Source organism: Apteryx mantelli, chromosome 3 (assembly GCF_036417845.1).
Source record: "Apteryx mantelli isolate bAptMan1 chromosome 3, bAptMan1.hap1, whole genome shotgun sequence".
NCBI lineage: Eukaryota > Metazoa > Chordata > Aves > Apterygiformes > Apterygidae > Apteryx > Apteryx mantelli.
The window spans coordinates 124,017,229-124,038,416 of record NC_089980.1 but is presented as its reverse complement, the minus strand read 5'-3'; the positions used below and the strand labels follow the sequence as shown (position 1 = coordinate 124,038,416).

General features: G+C 41.9%; 1 protein-coding gene across 1 annotated transcript in view; it reads right to left on the bottom strand.

Annotated features, from left to right (window-relative positions):
• LPIN1 (lipin 1) overlaps nt 1-18,691 on the bottom strand; it is a 50,735-nt gene extending 32,044 nt beyond the window's left edge. Inside the window, exons 1-5 of the mRNA XM_067294299.1 lie at nt 18,616-18,691; nt 9,138-9,338; nt 7,691-7,786; nt 6,154-6,488; nt 5,663-5,782 (exon numbers count right to left, since the gene is read on the bottom strand). Coding sequence (XP_067150400.1) covers nt 5,663-5,782; nt 6,154-6,488; nt 7,691-7,786; nt 9,138-9,329 — 743 coding nt within the window. The 5' untranslated portion in view covers nt 9,330-9,338; nt 18,616-18,691. The remainder of the gene's footprint in view (nt 1-5,662; nt 5,783-6,153; nt 6,489-7,690; nt 7,787-9,137; nt 9,339-18,615) is intronic.
• Nucleotides 18,692-21,188: the final 2,497 nt, after the last annotated feature.

Here is a 21,188-nt window from a genome sequence, read left to right as displayed (position 1 = left end):
TAACGATTCAAGAAATGCCTAGTGGGATTTTCGACATTTTCTACATCTCCCACTGACAAGTTTGTAGGATTTGCATTATTTTCCATACATCTGGGCCCATTGAAACCTTGGGAATTAGGAGCTTGGGCACTGAGGAAACCTCAGCAGGTAATAATAATTCTAATGCAACTTTAAGTTAACAAGTTAACCTAGGCACAATCTTAACCTTCAAAATACCTCCTTTTTACTTAGAAAAATCTCCAGTCCAGGCTTTGAGGTATGTTCGACCCAGGTTCACTTATCCAAGCAGAGGATGTGAAAGAATGCAGGCGTTAACTTCAGTTTGGGCTAAAACCCATCCATTTTGCCAACACAGGCAAAGGAAAAAAAAAGAAAAAGAAAAAAGAAACCCTTGCCTTTCCCATAATTTTTTCTGGAAGTACTGTTTTCTTGTACACACAACAGAGTGGGGAATAAGCCCAGATTTCTCAGCACAAAGAACCATGAGGTATATTCTCAGACACACTCATGTAAGTGCTGGAAATAGAGAATATGTCACAGAATCACAGAATAGCTGAGGTTGGAAGGGACCTCTGGAGATCATCTAGTCCAACCCCCCTGCTCAAGCAGGGTCACCTAGAGCACGTTGCACAGGATCGCGTCCAGGCACGTTTTGAATATCTCCAGAGAAGGAGACTCCACAACCTCTCTGGGCAACCTGTGCCAGCGCTCTGTCACCCTCACAGTGAAAAAGTTTTTCCTCATGTTCAGATGGAACTGTCTGTGTTTCAGTTTGTGCCCGTTGCCTCCCATCCTGTCACTGGGCACCACTGAAAAGAGTCTGGTCCCATCCTCTTGACACCCTCCCTTCAGATACTTGTACACATTGATAAGATCTCCTCTCAGCCTTCTCTTCTCCAAGCTAAACAGGCCCAGCTCTCTCAGCCTTTCCTCATAAGAGAGATGCTCCAGTCCCCTAATCATCTTTGTGGCCCTTCGCTGGACTTGCTCCAGTAGTGCCACATCCCTCTTGTACTGGGGAGCCCAGAACTGGACGCAGTACTCCAGATGGGGCCTCACCAGGGCTGAGGAGAGGGGGAGAATCACCTCCCTCGACCTGCTGGCAACACTCTTCCTGATGCAGCCCAGGATACCATTGGCCTTCTTGGCCACAAGGGCACATTGCTGCCTCATGCTTAACTTGGTGTCCACCAGCACTCCCAGGTCCTTCTCTGCAGAGCTGCTTTCCAGCAGGTCAACCCCCAACCTGTACTGGTGCATGGGGTTGTTCCTCCCTAGGTGCAGGACCCTGCACTTGCCTTTGTTGAACTTCAGGAGGTTCCTCTCTGCCCACCTCTCCAGCCTGTCCAGGTCTCTCTGAATGGCAGCACAGCCCTCTGGTGTATCCGCCACTCCTCCCAGTTTTGTATCATCAGCAAACTTGCTGAGGGTGCACTCTGTGCCTTCATCCAGGTCCTTGATGAAGAAGTTGAACAAGACTGGACCCAGTACTGACCCCTGGGGGACACCGCTAGCTACAGGCCTCCAGCCAGACTCTGTGCCACTGATCACAACCCTCTGAGCTCTGCCATTCAGCCAGTTCTCAATCCACCTCACTGTCCACTCATCTAGCCCAATGTCAATGCAGGCAGAGTTCTGCTCTGAGTACGCTCTCGCTGTGAAAGGCTGCCCCAAGATTCATACATCAGTCTAGGTTTGTTGTTCACAGTAGATATAGCTCAAGTATAACCATGCCAAGTTAGGAACAAGCTGAGAATCTAACCCCAGAAATACCCGCTCTTCCAAAACAGAGAGTACACACTATCTACTAAACTTTTGACACAAACACCATGGAGAGGTCTATAGTCTCAGTTTCTTTAAATGACACTTTTATATACAATAAAGTGTAAGGTTTTAGAAGTAACAATATATTATATCTTCAAAGTTATTTTCAGTTGATTTCTCCTTTTAGTACACAGAGGCTAATGCAACCTCAAGCTGGACCACAATTATCACTGTTATCTCATCTTAATTTAAAGGTCCAAACACTCACCCACAGTGCAAACAAGGTAAATTATTTTCTTGTTTGTATAAAAGGATACTAAAGCATTCTCATTCTTTATAGAAAGTGGAACATAAGCTGGAATCTTCCATGCAAGCCACAAACATCAATAGTGGTTTGGTAGCATGCTGAGGAAACCTGTCTTTCCATCACAGAAAAATACCTTTCCTTTTTCTTTATATGCCATATCCTTGTTTAACACTCGGTAGCTACTCTCTCCAAATAATATTCTTCTGGAGCAGCAAAAATAATCTCTCTAGTTTATGGATGCAAATGGAAATTATGCCTAACAGTTCTGTTTGTATACTTCCTGTTTGGATACTTCCGCCTCTGTATGTAATGCCAGATATAGTCTCCTTTTTCTGCGCTGGGACTATCTTAACTGGTATCCACTTCATATTATTGCCACCAGAATGAAATGAGATTGGAGACTAATAAAGCTCACAGTCACATTGCCTCTAAAATTTTTTTTAGCTCCCTAAATTCAAATTAAATCCTGGATTAATTTTATGCTTGCACAGGTCAACAGGGTTGAATACCAAGACTGTGTAGGATTTGTAATACAGCAATAGCATCCTGTAAACACAGTCTTGGATCAGAGATTCAGACTGGGTTCTTTAGTTCTTACACAACCAATATGTTTGTGTCCCAGGCTGAACTCTGCTTTCACTTTTGTGCAATTCCTCTATTAAGTTAGGCACTGAACGAGCCCAGCTGAAATTGTCCCGGCTTCCACAGATCACTGCAGTTCCTGCAGATCAAACTAGAGCTGCACTGCACAAGACTACATAAAACCAACACTGCACATGAATGAAGGGAAAGTTCAGTTCAGCCATTCAGAGTAGCGTATCTGATTCACATCCCATAAACGCTGAATATTTGTGTCAAGGCCCTATGCATTCCTTAACTTCAGCAGCTATAACTGCACTGAATGCAATCTGATGTTACAGAGTAAGGAACTTGGCCTGTGGTTGGCAGTTCTGCAACAGCAAACCATGCTGATCTTGGCAGTGCTTCCTACTAAGCCCTGAGCAAGCAGCAGCGTGACCTCAGAAAAAGTCCTGTCTGAGTGCCCTGAGGCCAAATAAATAGGGGAAGGGTAGTCAGAAAGAAAGAGGTCAATCTCATGTACATGCCACAATAGCTGAGATCCTCCGAGCTATCTCTGAGGGACCATAATAGGGTTTCTTATTTCACACACAGGAAAACAATTGCAGAAACACAGAGGGCCATATTCAGACAAGTTATTACAGTGCTTTAGCTGGACATCTGGACTGCAAGACAGGTGCATTCTCAAGCAATTATCCGGAGCCATCCAGATCACATCACAGCTCCATGCCAAGCTGTGCGCCTGCCCTTCCTTCCCATAAAAAATGCAGAGAGGAACAGCCTTGACCACCTCAGGGCCTCACCCTGGCTTGGTGCTGTAACATGGCGAGGTTTCAGAAGCAGATCTAGAAGCTGGGAAGCCCCCATGATTTTCAGTTTAGATACAGCCTTAGGTACCTAGTATGGCATCTGCACTGAGATAAGCAACAAGCAATTTAGACTATTATTGAAGCATTAAAGGAGAACTGTAGAGGTCATATTCAGACACCTACATTAGATGATTTAACCTAGCTGCTGCAACTTTTCTCCACTGACTGAAGAGAAAGGGTCTGGCTGCAGCAGATCTGCCTGTCAAGAGAGCCTTGAGACATCTTGAATTTAAGACATCATAAAGAATGTCTGTACTCACTTTCAGCTCTGTAGAAGAGAATCCACAGTCAGAGGAAGCCTATACTACAGCAAAAGCTTAAATCTTCCCCTCCCCTACCCAGGGAACAAGAGAAGAGAGGTTTGCTTTTGGCACTGCACTCCTCCCATTATAAGTTTCACTCTCCTTATTCCTCACTTAATCTCTGAGGCTTTTGTTTGCACCCTATACAAAAGCAAACTCCTCAGGAAAACCATGGGATAGACATGTCTCTGAAATATGTATTAACTCTGAAATTTCCATGCATCTTTTCAATCTGCAGAGGAATGTAAGTTTTCACTAGCTAAGCTTTTTTTTTTTAATATCATCTTAATCAACTTCAGTTTTAATTGAGGTTTTCATTGCCCTGATTTTATTTTAGATATGGTCATGCAATGCATGATTCCTTGGGGCAACTTACCTGCAGGCAGCGCCCACAAAAGAAGCAAGCAGAGGAAGTGGTTTAAAATGTCACTTTCTTCTTACCTGTCTGGGTTAGCAATAAGTGCAGTTATAAGTTCAACAGAGTTCACATACTGTTAACACATTAAAGGATTAATGAGCAGCCCAGAAAAGAGGAAGAACAACTGTTCTACCTGTCTGGAGGAGAAAAGTGAGAAGATTGATGAGGGCAAGAGTTAGACAGACCTCCGTCTGCTGGAACAGTGAGAAGAGAGGATTGTCCTGTGCAAACTATAGGCCTACTGCACAGCACAGCACATTAGGAGAAAGAAAAAAAGGGTGTCATTATTCACAACAAGTGCTTATTAACATAAGCTCTTTGTGCATTTACTACATGAATTCTGAATTTACATCTAGAGTTTTCAAAATCCAGAATATTGCAAAAAAAATTGCAATTGCAAGAAACAAATGGAATATGAAGTTCAAAAAGCTACCAAAGGGGTATTCACACATACTATCACCAGACTGGTGAAGACAATCTCATTAGGCTCTACAGTCAGTGAAGAAAGTTTCTTCCAGAATGCAATTCCAAACATTTAAATTAAGCTCTTACTCTGAAATCACCTTGCTCTCCCTTCCTCCCTCCCCCAACTATAGAGGCAGTCTAGTGAGATTAGACTTCTTAGGATAAGGTATTGTGAATACTGTCCCACCGCAACAGTATAGACAGAAGATGAGGGGCACTCATGTGCAGTCACACACACGCGCACACACAACTTCATTGGAATTATAAAGCAATGCAACTGGCATCAAGTGAACAATTGTCCCTTTTGACAGTGTTCCACAGGAGCAAGAAAGGAGGTCCAAATTCATCTGCTTTGACATCAAGGTATACACATGCACATAAATACACATACAGAAAAAAAGCAGGTAAAATACTGTAAGTGTAGGTGTTCTTTTCCTGCAACAAACATTTCATGTCTATCAATCTTTACAATTCAATACATTAACTTTGGAAATGGACACAAGAAGTTCATATTCTTAAGTCCTTAAAAAATCTTATTTTTACACATCAAATACAAATTTTCAAGTTCCTAAACAGTTTATACCCGAAGTAGTAAAGATTTATCACCTGAATTAATTGAAATCCTTACACAGTGTGCACACACTAAGGCAAAGATTCAGCTTCCATAAAATGTTCATCCTCTCTACAGTATTTATTTGCAAGCACTGACATTAACAGATTAAATATTTTTCAGAATTTGGGTACCTGCATTTGTATGCTTGCATCCTTTGAATCATGGGCAGAGCTAACCTGAAATTGTTGTGCATTATCTGATTTCAAATATAGAAAGCGTTCATCTGGTAGCTGACAGTGACCAGCTTGATACCAAAACTTGTAGCAAAACTTCATACAGCACTTGTATATAAGAAATTAATGCAAAGGGGAAGATTATTTAGAAATTTACTATCACAAAAAGTACCTTTGAAGAGGTGACCATTCTCCATCTGAATGAGGGTAAGATGCAGACTGAGAAAATGTAGCAACTGCAGGAGTCTTTATCTCAGATACTTCATCGATACACACTTCTGGAACAGGGATCCTAGGTATAGGGAAAAATGAAAGTTAAAAACCGTACTTCATTACCCAGCAGTCATATATTCCAGTTAATGAAAAAACTATTGCAAGTAAGAATTAGTCTAAGCTGAACTAAACAGAGATAGAGATGTGTCATCTGATTCCCACCTTCTAGTTCACAGCAGTGACTGAAGATTGTTGCTATGTTTTCAGTGTCATTTTCATTATTTTTGTTAGTAATGTTCCTGACAGCTTTCTAGCCTAAAGCTTTTGCTTAGAGAAACATGTCCCTCAACCATGTGTACTGACTTGATAGAATTTACTGTCAGAAGATGTGGAATGGAACATTAACCCAGCATTAGGTCTCCATTATACATCTCAATGCCACTGTGATACCTTGAATTGTCCAATGGTTCTTTTTCTTCTTCTGAACTAATCTCTATAGGAAACATATCTTCATCTTCTGATGTGTCTCCATTGTCTTCTCGTTTTAAGCTGTCCATTTTATGGGTAGACTTCCTCCTCTTTTTCCTCCTTTTTTTCACAGAGCTACAGGCCAGAGAGGTTTCAATAGCAGGCTGGGATCCATGGCCTTGGGGTGGTACTTGTGAGGATACACTGGAGTCCAGGTTTCTTATCCTGTCTGTTGAGTTCCTCTTCAGCTGAGTTTCCATTAAAGCAGTTCCCTCAGACAGAATGGGGGATGTAGAGAGATGATAAGGAATTACCTCCTGAGAAAGAAATCCAAACCACATGACATTATTAGTTCCTCAGCAAGTCATAAATATGGTTCTAAATCTAGTCACAAATAAGTCATTTGCTCCTCAGAAAAGTAATATAGTCTAGAGAACTGGGGGCTCAATATGATCCCACAGTGCATGGAAATTCTTCAACAGCAGCATCTGTACCCTCCAGAAAGGATCCTCAGAGCTTTTAATACTGGCAAGGTTATGGCATGAGTCTCTATCCAAGTGATGCTAGATACAAAGCAGAAATAAAATCCTAGTTTATAGTCTGAAAGTTTTGTAAAATCAATTTTTCTTTGTAACTCAAATGACAGATACTACTCCAATAAGTCAGCTGCTTATAATTAGGTCATGTGAACATCCTCTTAGGCTGTAATATATACACATCTCTAGACACACACGGAAGTATTTCTAGCATTTTTCAGTCACCAAATAACTGCTACCATATAAAGGTTTTAAATACAAAGATGTGGAGATGAAAACTGCACACGAACACAATTCTCACCTGAAATTAACAGGATGGTACTCAGTAGAAGAACTTGAAAATCCAATCCATCCTGGACAGTAACAAAAATTATTGGGGATATCTGAAGAGAAATGCCTGTAAAAGGCTTTTTTATGTTGGTATCATATGTTATAGGTAGACTATTCAAAATTAATGTGGCCAGAACTTATACTGACTACTATTTAATCACACAGCCCAACAGCAGGGCATTCTCATTTCATTACAATTCCTCATGAATAACAGTTGCAAAATCATGTTTTTAACAAGTACCATCATTACTGTATGCACAGATGTGTAGAGGACATGTGCACTTCTATACTCACAATCTGCTTAGTGCATATGTCCAACTAAAAATTTCTGCAAAAAATAGGTCCATGGACATATCTCTGGAGCATGCAACTGTGCACATATTATTTCTGCTGACACACAGGCATGCACATTAACTAAAAAATAAACCAGAGTTTATGATGACTACCTTCTTTAGATTTTTTTCCAATCTCAGTGATTCAAAAATGAAATAACTGCTTATTATCAAATTTCCATAGGAGAAAAATGTCCAGAAATGTTTGAAATTATAAGCTGGATAAAGATACACTTTTCAACAAAATTCCTAAATTGAAAACTAAATTGGAAAAGTAGGCACCAAATTTTTTAACAAACTAAAATTAGTTTTGACTCTTACCTTATCATTATCCATCTCTTGCACAAAAAAGGCCTCTCCATTGTCTCCTAGCTTCATGTGCAAATCTACAGCTTCTCCATTAATTTCTATGTCAACCTTGAAAAAAATATATATATTCTTAAATGAAAACAAAGTTATTTTAGGTACACAGTTCCTGTTCAGCTATCCTGTATCTGTCACTAGCCAAATGCTTCTCAGGGAACTGGAAGAAACCTTACAACAAATACTAAATATTGAACTCCTTTCTTCTTTTCCCCCACTTCCTCGTAAGTCTATGCGCTGTCAGAATGTTTTCCTAATGGATTCAGCTCATTCCTGGCTTGCTCCTTCAGTCAGCAAGGTACATAGCCATTATATAAAGTTCTGTATTTTTTTAAATGCAATTCTAGATGCTTCATTAACCTCGTAAATCTTTGCTTTCTTTTAATTCATAACCTAATTGGGCATTGTGTGAAAAGTACTTCTTCATGCAAATTCTTAATATGCTGCCTTTCAAATTCATTAAATAGACCTCTCTTATTACTGAGAGGCATAAATAAGAAAACTTAATTTAAAATCTCTACACAATTGATGTCTATTTCTTTTGCGTATTTACCTCAACTCTATACAGTCTCAACCATTTCCATTTCTTCTCATGAAGAGCTCTCTCCTTTGCCTCTAACCATTTTTGCCACCATTTCCATTTTCATTGTATTTTTTTTTGAGACTAGAACAACCTTACATATTTGTAGTATTTCTATAGGCATATTATAGGGTATACACATCTATAGGGTATACTACAGGCATGGTAATATTTTCAACTTTAACCCTTCGTAAACATTGGTATTCCTTTCCAATTCAGACAAGAATTGAACAAGGTCCATGACGACACCCAGGTGCTTTTGCTGAACAATTATAGCTACATTAGAACCTAGACTATATGTAGTTACACATTATGCCCTAAAATAATCTGTCCTGTATTAGTCACTGGCAATTTCTCATATTGTATTGTCAAGTCATTAAACTTGGTTACATTTCCCTAAAGTTCCTCACTGCCTTTTCCAGCTTCAGTTAACCTAAACATTCTGTTATCTGAAAATATTACTTCATTATTAACTCTCTTTCTGTAACCATCAATAAACATGTTAAACAGAGGGGTCTTAGTACCTAGTCACTAACAAAATCTAGTATAAGCCCAAATTAGCTCATTTAAAATTTTACTCTATTGAAAATAAATGTTACAAAATTAATGGTTTATTTTGTAGCTATTACAGTCAGTGTTTTACAAATTATGCTTTGAAATGCAATTATCAGTAGTAACCAATTTAACTGAACCTTGACTCTATTTGGGCATTTTGTAAAATGTCTAAAGAAAATCTTGACTAACATACTGCAAAACATTCAGTAATTTTCATGCTATTAGAGTTGACCCACAGAAAAAACATAACAAAAGTTTCAATTTTCTTACCACTTTCTCCCTAGAACGTAGAACTCCCATTTTCCCAAAACGTACATGGAAAGGAGAACACTGAAGATTTCCATCTGGCTGACGTACAACAATTATATCTATACAACCTGACAATGTGGCAGGGTTTAGTCCTTTATAGAGCTCCTTCACAGTTACAAACACTTGCCCTGCTAACTGTCCAACATAATTCATGGTTTGGACCTGAAAAGAAACAGGAAAAAAACAAGTTTTTGATCACTACTTTATATTGTAGAGATATTTGAGTGACCAGCACATTTTAGATTCCAGGAGTCAGTTATTCTCTTATTTTACAATTTAATAACATAACTTAGAATTGGGATATCCCATCTAATTTATTTACTGCTGACATGTTTGAACAGAGCTATTAGAAAGCAATAACAAAAGACACCTTGTTACTCGGAGAATTATGACAAGTTTCAAAAGGTCATAAAATTAGCTGCATTCAAAACCCCTGTCAGACCTTCAGACTCTGCAGCTCATAAATATGTTTCCAATTATCTCTGAATAGAAAAGCATTACTTCCAAAATAATGTCTTTCCTTCTACCATGTACTGTGCTCTCAACACTGAAAATGCTTCTCTCATAGATTTCTAAGGACTTTTAAGGGCAGGGCCAGTGAATGGTAGATCTAAATTTCTACTACATTAAAGTCAAAGACTATTCTCCCACTTTATAGGGATTGCTTTTGTTAAAAGATTGTCATAACGCACTTGTAAAATAGATATGCCTTAAGGTTTGACAAGCAACCTTCACTCCAGAACTTCCTAACTTTGAAGTGCTTCCTAATGCAACACTACTATTCTTTTAAAACAGATTTTCAGTGTCAGAAGGTTTATTTAAAATTAGGCGGGGGCTGATGGTTGAAGTGATCGCTTGGTTGGCTCTATTTCCCCTGCTCCTGGGTTTACTTAGCATAGTTTCTGTTAATACACTTCCTGTTTAGGCTCTGTTAATACACTTAGTCCCCTACACAGGACAGCATGCATACTTAGACATACCTTAAAATTCAGAAAATCCTTAAGCGCTCTCAAAGTATGAATGTATTTAAGAGAGTACTCTACTGAACACTAGAGATTTTAAGGACTTCCAATGTCTATTGTTTTCATTACTGCTCCACACCTCTTGCAGATATTAAGATACTCATTTCAGACAAGTTCTTCGTGTTCGCTCAGTGTAAAGCATATGCCTTACACACACAAAGCTCTCTGCTGCGCTGTACTGCATCACCTGGATGATGGGATATCAGCAGCAGTAAAAGGAATGCTCCCGGGGTGGTCAATGGTAAAACTCCCATGGATGATGATGATACCAGAACTGAGTCTGAGAGACAGTCACTGCACTGAGCTGCATGGCGTGTTTTAACCAGCACCATCTGCTACAATAGAGACTCTTTCAGCTGTGTTCTTCCATAAACAACAAAACCATGCAAGTGTGAAGTGCTATAAAAATAGCTCTAATTTTTAATAGGGATTTATACTTAGAAATGAAAAACTATTAAAGGAATACAACCACTGCAGCCAAACACTGGAAAGTTAGGAATGCCATAATTAAGGTTTGTCTCTTCGTGCATAATTTTTCTAATCAATTAATGATCACTTCCTGGGATAGACCAGTGCATTGTTTTTTTCTCTGTTTCTGTTGTGGTACATAAGCATCAAGACACAACTCATGCTCTAAAGAAAGAATTATTTATATTTTGGGGGACTTTATGATACATTACCCGTGAAAAGTGATGATGCTCTCCCTGTTGATAACTGGGGTGCTGAATCACAAAAAGATTAAGACTGAAAGCAGGCACTAACTTCGGAAACCCAGCTAGCTTTTTCAAAGTATTTAGCATTATACAAGAAGTTAACTGTTGAAAGAGCAATCTTAAATATTGTTAGGAGATGCATTTCTGCACACCTCTCAATTCAGAAAGCATCTGTTCTCAATCTACAAAGTGCCATGTATTGAAAAGTCAGCATGAGAACTTCATGGTGGAGACAGCAATCGTAGTCAGTTCTCCAACATTCAACCCGAAGCAGCACTTTTGGGCTCCAATTATAGATGCGTTAGACACGTAGCTTCCTGAATACAAATCTAAAGGTAAGCAGTTTCATAGGAAACTGCACTTTAAACCTATGACACACCTTAAGCTGTGTCATAGACCTAAAAGTAACTTAGGCTGGAACAGACCTGTAGAAGTCGTCCGGCCCAAAAGTCTGCTCAAAGCAGGGCCAACTTAGACCAGGCTGCCCAGGACCTTGTCCAGCTGAGTTCTGAATATCTTCAAGGGTGGAGATTTCTCAGATTTCCTGGGAATCTGTTCTAATGTTTGACCATCTTCACAGTGAAATTTTTTTTCCTAATATCTGATCAGAATTTCTCTTCTTGCAACTTGTGCCTGTTGCCTCTTGTCCTATCACTGCACCTCTAAGGAAGAAAGAGTCTGGCTCCATTTCAGCTTTACTCTCCCGATTCTGTAGCTGAAGACCCTTAAGACTGAACAGAACTAGTTCTCCTCCCAGCTTCTCCTTATAAGTCATAAGTTCAAAGCCCCTAATTATCTTGGTGGCCCTCATCTGAACTCCTTAAAAAGCAGGCAGCATACATATATGGACTTAAGTTCAGAAGTGAGTCTCCAAGGTGACAGTTATAAGCAAAGCTTTAAAATTATCTTTTTGCTTTTGAAAAATAGTTCTATTTGTGATTTTTCTAACCTAAAGTATAATAAAAAAACATATTTCTTATTGAGCTAACATTAAATTTAAAAATGGCTACAATTAGTCTCAAAATTAAATATTGTAGTTCACGCCAGTTAAGGCTTGGTTAATGCTTTGTAGGTGCAACAGAGCCACAACTTCCTTTTCGCTGGTGGGGAAGGACTTGCTGGGACAGTACACTTGCCCCACAGTTTGTGATGGTTATGAATAAATGATCAGGGATACAAAGATTCATGCATCTTCTCAACAAGTTACACCAGGAGAGCTCCTAAATCCCTAAACAGAGAATTTCACAACTATTCTGGTTCACAGGTGTTAGCCATACCGCCTGCCTTCTCATAGGACACTATTAATTTACTGGTATAAAAGTAATCAAAGGGCTAGACACCGTCCTCAAGCTCTGAGGCCAACTGGCACAGCACAGCTGGCACCCACACACTGAAAGTCTCTTATATCCTAAAAGAAAGGGGCATATTCAAACTGCCAATTGGTAAGGACACTTCTTTCAAATTGGGCTGAACCTGGCCTGTGGAATAAAATCACCAGCGAATAAAAAAACAGATTGACAGACTAATCACATAAACCCCATTTTCTCAGGAAACCAGACAAAAATGCTTTTATATTTCAACTGTAAGGAAGAAAAGACACTGTAGTTACAATGTGAGATGTGAGTTCAGAAATTGAACTCTGAGGCATGTGGACCCTTTTTCCTAACTTTGAAAGGGCACTCCAACCACAGCCAAGCTTGTTTGGAGTCTGAGATTTGTAGGTTTACACTCTGACCCTAGAGTCGGTTCCATACAATGTCAGTACTCCAGGAAACCAACATTCCTTAAACCCCAGAGAGACTGCATGTGGTTTTGGAGCAACGTTTTACTCTGGCTGCTCCAAGAAGTCTTTCACTTACTGATCACGTGGCAGGAACTTCAGCAGTAAACATGGGTTTACATCATGAGTTAAACCCCTAACGCCTGTTTGTTAATTAAACTGAATTTAGTAAAAGTCGTCTTCTCATACCAAGGAGGCAAGTTTCCCTAGTGGACACATTATGGAGAATTTTTGCTGCTGAGAGAATTCAAAATCCTTTTGACCTAAGCTTACAGTAAGTGAGAACGATCTGTACTGCTTCAGTCAGAATTTTAAAACGGCTTGAGTTTTGTTCTTTGCCATAATGCAGGGCTGTGCTGTGCATTCTGCATCTATTAAGAAGTTAGAAGTATTTTCTAGGATCATTTTTTATGTCAGATTAACTGGCATCCCATGCCAGGAGGCTCTGAAATTTTGCAACTCCTTTGACTGTTAAAGACAGACATCATCTTTCAGAACTGATCATCAGGTTGAAAAATAGGTGAAAAATAAATATCTAGGTGTTACCTTAATATTTATCTCGTTTATTAACTTATCCTAGATTGACCTAACAGAATTAATTCTGTAAGTCCCTCCTGAAGTCCCACTCTATTGGATGGCACAATAAGTTTAAAGGCCCTGTCAAATCATCATCTTCTTTTATATAGGTAGCAAGTCATACTTCCACTGGAAAAGCTGATAATTATATTCTTCCTGTCCCTTTTTTACACCCAAGCTCTGCCCTGTTTCATCCTTCTTTACGGTATTTGGTATGATAAAAAACTGAAAGTTGTTAGAGCTGAAGACTTCTTTTGCTTCAGCAAGACCCAGTGTCTCTTTGGGTTCTACAACACAATGAATAATGGGTTAGATATCCAAAAACATATGAGTTAATTAGGGATAAAAGTCCCATTCAACACACTCCAAAGACAGATGGTTATTGAAAAGCCATGATTTAGGTACCACGCTGTAAGGGTAACTAAAAACTGGAAAAGACCTCCTCTGAAGGGTATAAAAATTCACATGCAGAAAACTTTGAAGAGCAGGACATGGGCTGAAAATGATTTAGGGACAGGTGATCCTAACAGAGATGGTCATTTTGCTACATCCAAAGTACTAAATTAAACCATATCACATCAAAGATATAGCCATTAGAATCTGATCATCTATACTAAATCTATTTAAACTGCCAGTTCTGTTTCTGGTACATTTTTGGTACAGGCCAACTAGCACTCTCTCAAGCAATTCCCAGGAACAGCTCATAAGTGAAGATCGACTGGGGATAATTCCCATGGCCACTTTGGACGCAGTGATCTTCTTCTCAGGGCTTAGAGAGCTTTGCAGAATAGATGTCAACAGATTGTGCTAGCTGGTCACAGCCCCAAAGAACGGACTTTGGCACTGTTTAGTTTATTAACATGGATGTAACATTTACGTCCCTTCCAGCCCTTTTTCTAGGGTTCTACAGTTAAAACTGTGCACTAGTTTTGCAGGCCACCAGGGGAAGATTTGCAGCAATGGTAAACATAACACAAACCAAGTATGCTTAGCACAAAGAAAAACAATACGTACAGGCATGTCTTTTGGGTTTGTTTTTAATACCTGACATCATGATGAGACCCTGGTCCATGACTGAAGTGATAGGCATAAGCACAAAACAAATAGGCTTTCATAAGAACTTTCCCATATAACTTATGAAATGGTGGAACAGAGACAAAATCTGACAGGCTAGTGTTCAGTTAAAATAAATCATCATAGCTCTGCTGCTGACACTGGAACTACAACAATTTTGCAAACCTGATCCATCTGGTATCCAGATCTGCCCTTGGCTTCTGTTTAGAAGATGCAAAGCTTGAGGGAGTCCATACTATACCTAGAGATTATATTTTGGCCCCTTCAAGTGAATTATTCCTAATTCACAAGAAAGCAACTGATGGCAGTTCAAAAATTCTTAGATGAGTACTTACCGCTACTGTTTTATTATGTATCAAACATTTTCTTGATTCTGGGGCAATTCAATTTTGTTTGCATTATTAAACACCAACTCCCTCTACAGCAATTAATGGCATTCTTCTATTGACTTATTCTTTGCCTTGAAAAACAGTATGAGAGTTTACCTTCTAGAAAGATTTATGACAAAAATGTAAGAGAGAGAAGGAAGTATTTCAGATGAAGATTCCCTAGATGGATGTTCTCAAATTAAGATTAATGTTACAAGTCTGTACAGCAACTACAGTAATGATTACTTATTAACTGCAAAAGCTCATGAAAAATTATTGCTTTATATTTTTAACAGAGGTACTTCTACTTATTATTAAATGGTTAGCATTTTATGAAGTGACTAATGCTGTGTGACCAGCACATTCAAACCTCTTAGCTTTTTAACTCATTTCAGGCTGGACACTGAAAATCATTAGTAACTTTTGAAATCTTGTTCTTTACATGTTTGTTAGTTCCTAGATCAGTCCAACCCAGGGTGATTGCCATGAACCCCCATCACAGTTTTCTGACTAAGTTCCCAATCAGAACCCCAAAGTCATTGCTCATGCGTCTCCCAGAGCAAAATCAGACCTTCGATCTTTCTCCTGAGGAGCAGTGAAGGCACTGCATTAGGACTTCAGGAGACAGTTTATGTTCCTACTTTGCTACAAGGTTCCCCCATGATCTTGGTCAAGTCACTAAGGCTTGTCCCACTGGTTTCAAGTGAGCTCTATCAGTCTGGCTATATCTGAACTGCAGCATGCCAAGCACATCCGAGTGAGACATGGACAAGCACCCTGCCTGCACATTATTTTCCTGGGAAAGGAAACCTGGACACATGAGTTGGAAGAGAGCCATAAGCAGCCATGTCCCTGATTTTGACAAGTTGTGAGGGGAAAACTCCAGAGCACTGTGTTGAGCAGTGTGATTCTGGCCGTTCTGTAAATAGGATGGCAAACTTTAGTCCAAACCTCATTATAAGCTCATTTTTTCCAGACCTCACCATAGTCACAGTGGTATGAGACAGACCACATTCCTGCAGGTGATTTGACAAATACTCCTGGTCAATTGTGAAACAGGTGCAACTCACTTTGCATCCCAAATCAGAAAGCAACATACAGCATGTGGCTGGCTCAACACCAGAGAAAAAGCATTTTGCTTCCTGCCAGCCATATCTCCATAAATATTTTAGGGTTGGGACTACTTAATTCTATTAGGAGTTATTTGACTCCTATTCCCATTAGCCAAGGCCAGTGCCAAAAACTGGGCCTTCTTCAGAGAGTCAAATGGATCAAATGTCAAACCTATTTGCTTTCAAGCTGCCAATACCTGCCAGAACCCACTCATTCACTCTCACTCCCTCACCCTTTCACACACACACACACACACACACACACTACACAGATATGGACTATGACTATCAGATAACTATTCACTTGAGCACTGGTAAAGCAGTAGCTCTCATCACTATCTTTTAAATATATGAAACACTATTTGGTCCAATTCCTCACAAAGTTCTCGTTAAGGATATTTTCAAAAGGAGGGAAGACTGGCCTGTAGTCCTACGATCAGGATATCTGACTGTCACTGAAGAGTCCAAATGTAACCTTTCATGGTCAGTTTAAGCCTATCTAAGCTCATGGTCTCATAACAACCTCTTGACATTCATTTCCAACCATCCCAAATCCTCCCCTCATAACAGTACTGGGTTCATGCAGGTTCATTTCAAGTGTTCACAGGTCCAACTGAAAACTAAAACCACAAAAATCAGACATACAAAAAGTAGTTTTCAGTTGGATCAGTGAGCTGATCTGACTCACCATATACCCATACAACTGCTAGCATCTACTCAAGAGAGACAGTGAGAAAGTGTCGTCAGTGGGTAGCACCAAGGACACCTCTTTTGGCATTTCAGGCAAACATGAAATCACATCTCAAGGCTCATCTCCTCCTTTCCCAGAGATGTCCTGGGAGACCTTCCACATTTCCCTTGGTCTCTGTGCCTCAGCAGCTTCCTAGCTGTACAACGCTTCCCATCTCACAGAGGTACTTTGAGGGAAAGCATACAAGGACTGACACCCCTTTGGACTGACATCACACAAACAGGATCAAACTTTACAATGAGTCGAAAAGTACAAATTGATGCTTGAAATCTTGGAACTTCTGAAATAACTGGAGAATATATTGCAGGTCATTTACTGTGCTGCCCTATGCTACTGTCCTGATGTCAGAGGAGGAATATAAATCAGAGTGGAAGCACAGCAGCAGTTCAGCTCTATGCTGATACTTCTATGTGACTTGGCATCCTTTCTTTCAGTGGATTAGAAAATAAATTTCTTCTTTAGATTTTAACTCTATATTTTCTGCATTTTCAGAGTTTAAAGTAGACTTTAACTATATTTGGAGTGGTTTTGATCATTGCTGAGTGTATGTGTATTCATACAGAGATATTAGATATATAACATGTGAACACCTGCTTATCCATAGGTACGGAAAAGGGCCAAAGACTAAATCTTGCCCAACACCCTTACAACAGTCCACACTCAGTCAGGTAAGTAGATGTTATCAGATAATCTTTACTCTGCTTTAGTGAAACACAGCTACTGGAGAAGCAGAAAGTATCTAAAACCATTAGATATAATTTTCATGGCTTCACGCCCAAAATCATAACATAATTGTATTGGATCTTTTCCATTTTATCTCCTTCACCTTCTCCCCACTTTTTTCTTAAGTTATTTTCTGGGAATTAGGCCCATTTTACTGTAACAGGAGCATATCCATCTGACTTCCAACCAGATACACAAGCGACAGCAAAACTTTAACTATACATACAAAACATTTGCCAATGCTTGCTTCCTGAGACAGCCGTGACACAGATAAAACCACACAGAAAAACAACAAACAAACAAACCACCCCCAAAATCCTTCCAGACTGCGAACCAGATCAGAGGTTAATGGATCTATTGAGGTTGCTGAATATATACGGGAAAGGAAAAATGATATGCTAGTTAGTCTGTAACATCAATACTGAGATCCTATTATTAGTAGAGGCCTCTACAGAATTGCAAAATACATTCCTCTTTTTGACAGAGATAACAAAAATATTGCACAGCTTTGTCTCCTCCCTACTCTCTACAAAATACATTCCCTTTTACAGGAAATCTTAAAAAAGTAAATGATCTTAATTACCTTCCTACAACATCTTAAAGTATCTGAAAAATAATTCAAAAACCTCTTAGAGGAGATAACGCTAATTAGTAAAACAACTGGTAATTGTTCTACAAAAAAAAAAGAAGAAGAATGACACAACATAAACCCAAAATATCTGAAAGTTCAGTTTTACATGCAGAAATCCCACTACTGCCAGCCAAGCTCTGCCATGCCGTTAAATATTTCTGGCGTGTTACTGCTTTCCTTACCCCACTTCAGGAAGAGTGTTAGTGAGCAAGCGGTACTAACTCGGCAATTCGCATCACCAGTCACGGGCCGGAGGGAGGTGAACCGTCACCTCTGGCCCCGAAGCGGAGCCGCAGCGGGGCAGCAGGATCCCGGCGCGGGCAGGGCGCAGACCCCTCCGCCGCCACCTCCCCGCCGCCGGTTCCACCCCGAAGATGGACCAGGAAACCACGGGATTTCTCCTCTGTGAACCCCAGATGAACCCGACAGCACCGCTGTTTATCTTCACTCCTAAAAGCGAGCTCCTTCAGCAGAGGAAAAGCGGGCGCGGCAGGCATGGCGCAGCCGCTCAGGCCGGAGCCCCATGGGGGCAAAGGTGCCCCGGGCAGGTGTCACGGGCCGGGGGGACCCGCCTGCCCGCGGGTCCCAAGCCGCGGACAGCAGCCCGGCCTCCCGCGAGGCTCCGCGCAGGGCGGCGGCGTCGCCCTCCCCGAGCCCCTTCCCCTGCCGCAGGGCGGCCCGTCACCCACCTCTGCCGGGGGCGCAGGCGGAGCCCAGGCTGCCTCGGGCTGCCCCGCCGCCGCCGCCGCCGCCGCCACCGCCTGTGTGCGCGCCGCCCGCCGCGGGGACGGCGACGCGCCCGGCCGCCGGGCCGGTGCCGCCCCGGAGGCGGGACCACGGCACCCGGCGAAGGGGCGGGGGCGGGGCGGGCAGGGCGGCCGGGCGCAGAGCCGGCTCGGCGGGGCTGAGCGCAGCTGCTGAGGCGGGCTCGCCACCACGGGAGGGGACGGGGGGGCGCAGCCCGCTGCCGCGCTCAGTGCCGCCGGTGAAGCCGGCCCGGCTGCGGGCGACTCGGGGTGTTTCACGTTGCATTGCAGACAGCCCTTGGCGTGAAAACTCTTCGCTTGGGGGGGGGGGAGCTCCTGATGGCGACCATGACACGAGCGGGGATCTGCGCGGCTGCAGCGCGCCCGCTGGCAGCCCGCAGCCCCGCCTGACCCCACGAGGAGGCTCGGCGGCGGAGCCCCGGGCAGCGCCCTCCCCGGCAGCAGAGCCCGGCGAGCCCCTGCCGCGCTGGCGGCCCTGCACCGCCGCGGCTGAACGCCCGCCGTGCCGGGCGCGTTGCGCGCGTAAAGCGGCGGCCGCGCTGAGGGGGCGCTGTCGCCCCGGCCCCACGCGCAGCGCGGCGGCCGTTGGCGCCCCCCCCAACACGTGCGCGCGCGGCGTGTCGGCTGGCGCCCCTGGCGTGCGGCGCGCGGTGACTCAGCACGGGGGCGGTGCGCTGAGGTGATCCCGCGGGCCAATGGGGAGGCGGCGGCCGCTCGGCCCAGCGCCCTGCGCCGCCGCCTGTCGCTTTGCAGAGGGCCCTGGGGCGGTGCTGCCGCCGCCGCCGCCCTCGCCCTTGAAGCCCCTGGCAGAGCAGGTCGCGCTGCCGTTGCTTAGGGATGAATTATCAGAGGGAGCTGCGCTAGCTATGCCACAGGAAAAAGCCTTAATGGGAAAGCTGCAGTTCTTTGTCTTGGTTTTCGCTTTGGTATTTTAGAAGTGCCGCCAGGCGTACAGCAGTGGCGGTTGGGAAACTAGGGGAGTTCAGTCAAACAGCTTTCATGATGGAAGCAGTATGTGGGGGGTTGCCCCCGCCTTTTTTTTCCTTGGGTAGTATCTTCTGTTGGTTTACTTAGACCATAATTTCATGCTTGAAATGATAATCACAGAAGTATCCTTTTTCTCAAGCTCTTTTCAGTAGATGTCAAAATGTTTAACGAAGAACCTATCTTTATTCGGATTTGTAGATTGGAAAACCAGAGACTGGGAAAGGGAATCATTCTACCTAAAGGATTTGGCAGTCCTTGAAAGAGGCAAGAATTAAAGTCAAGCCCCTCAGTTCAAAAAGTAATGCTCTAGGCAGTAGGAAGCACTTTCAATATTGCATATTTTATCATTGTAATTAAATGCAATGAAATCAACTTTTCACCTGTCAGTGATTCCCTTCCATTAAAATCATATTGTAATATCCTTTTACACTGGGTGTCTTACACAACTAAATAGGAAAGTGGATGTCCAGGATAAAAATAAACTGATAGAAGAATCTCCTGCACTTTTCAAGTCTGTTTACAAAAAGCAGAAGAGGGCTGTGCTAAGTGCAAAACAAATGAACAGGAAACAACACTGGAGAAAGAGGACAGAATATGCAGGAAAAAGAGGATAAGGAAGAATTGGTTAAAGTTAGTTAAAGAAGAGACTGCCAGTTGCAGGCTTCAAGAACAGGTTTTCGGAGCTGTTTTTTGGGCATGTGCTAGTCCCCAACACATGCACACAGCTGAAGCCTGAAAGGAGTTAATTCCTGAGTAGTTAGCAATTAATCTTTCCATTTTCTGTTAACTTTTCAGTTATATTTTAAAATCTCTAGTTTTTCACCCAACTGTAACCCCTCATGCTTCTTTTCTCTGACAGTTTTTCTTTCTGCAGTTCTGTTAACTCTGTGTCCACATTGGCTAATCTTTGTACAGTTCACAACTAAAACAAAACTACTGGCTGACTGGGCCTGATGCAATCTCACAAACTCAAGTTCCTGTTTGTTTTTCTCCTGTATTTCCAGTTACAAAGCCACACTAATGATTTCACCTCAGTTTTAAAACAAAAAAGCCAGTGAAGACAGTTTCCACCAGGATACAGCTACGAAGGGTGTTCACCTAATCCGGAAGAGAAAACAATGTGCAACTGAGCCCAGAAATCACTGGCAATACTCGCAGTTTCGTTTCCCAGGCACATCGTATCTAATTTCTTGTCAACGGGCAGTCATTCCAGGCAGTGAGAGGCACTGGTAAATAATGCCATCCCTGACATAAATACAGTTAGCTTTGCCTGTGCTGGCTGTGGTTTCTGACCAGTGCTCGCTTTGTTGCATTAGTGTAGAATACAATCCTGTATTGTGTGTTCTTAGTAAATCGGCATCCATATAAATCCTCCAGCTATAACAGTTCAGGACTGCACTAATATACTGTTCCACTACTGTCTTTCACTACTATACTTAACTAAAAACATAATCACAACACATGTAATCAAAACTACTGTCTTTCCAGAGTCTCAACAACACCCACAC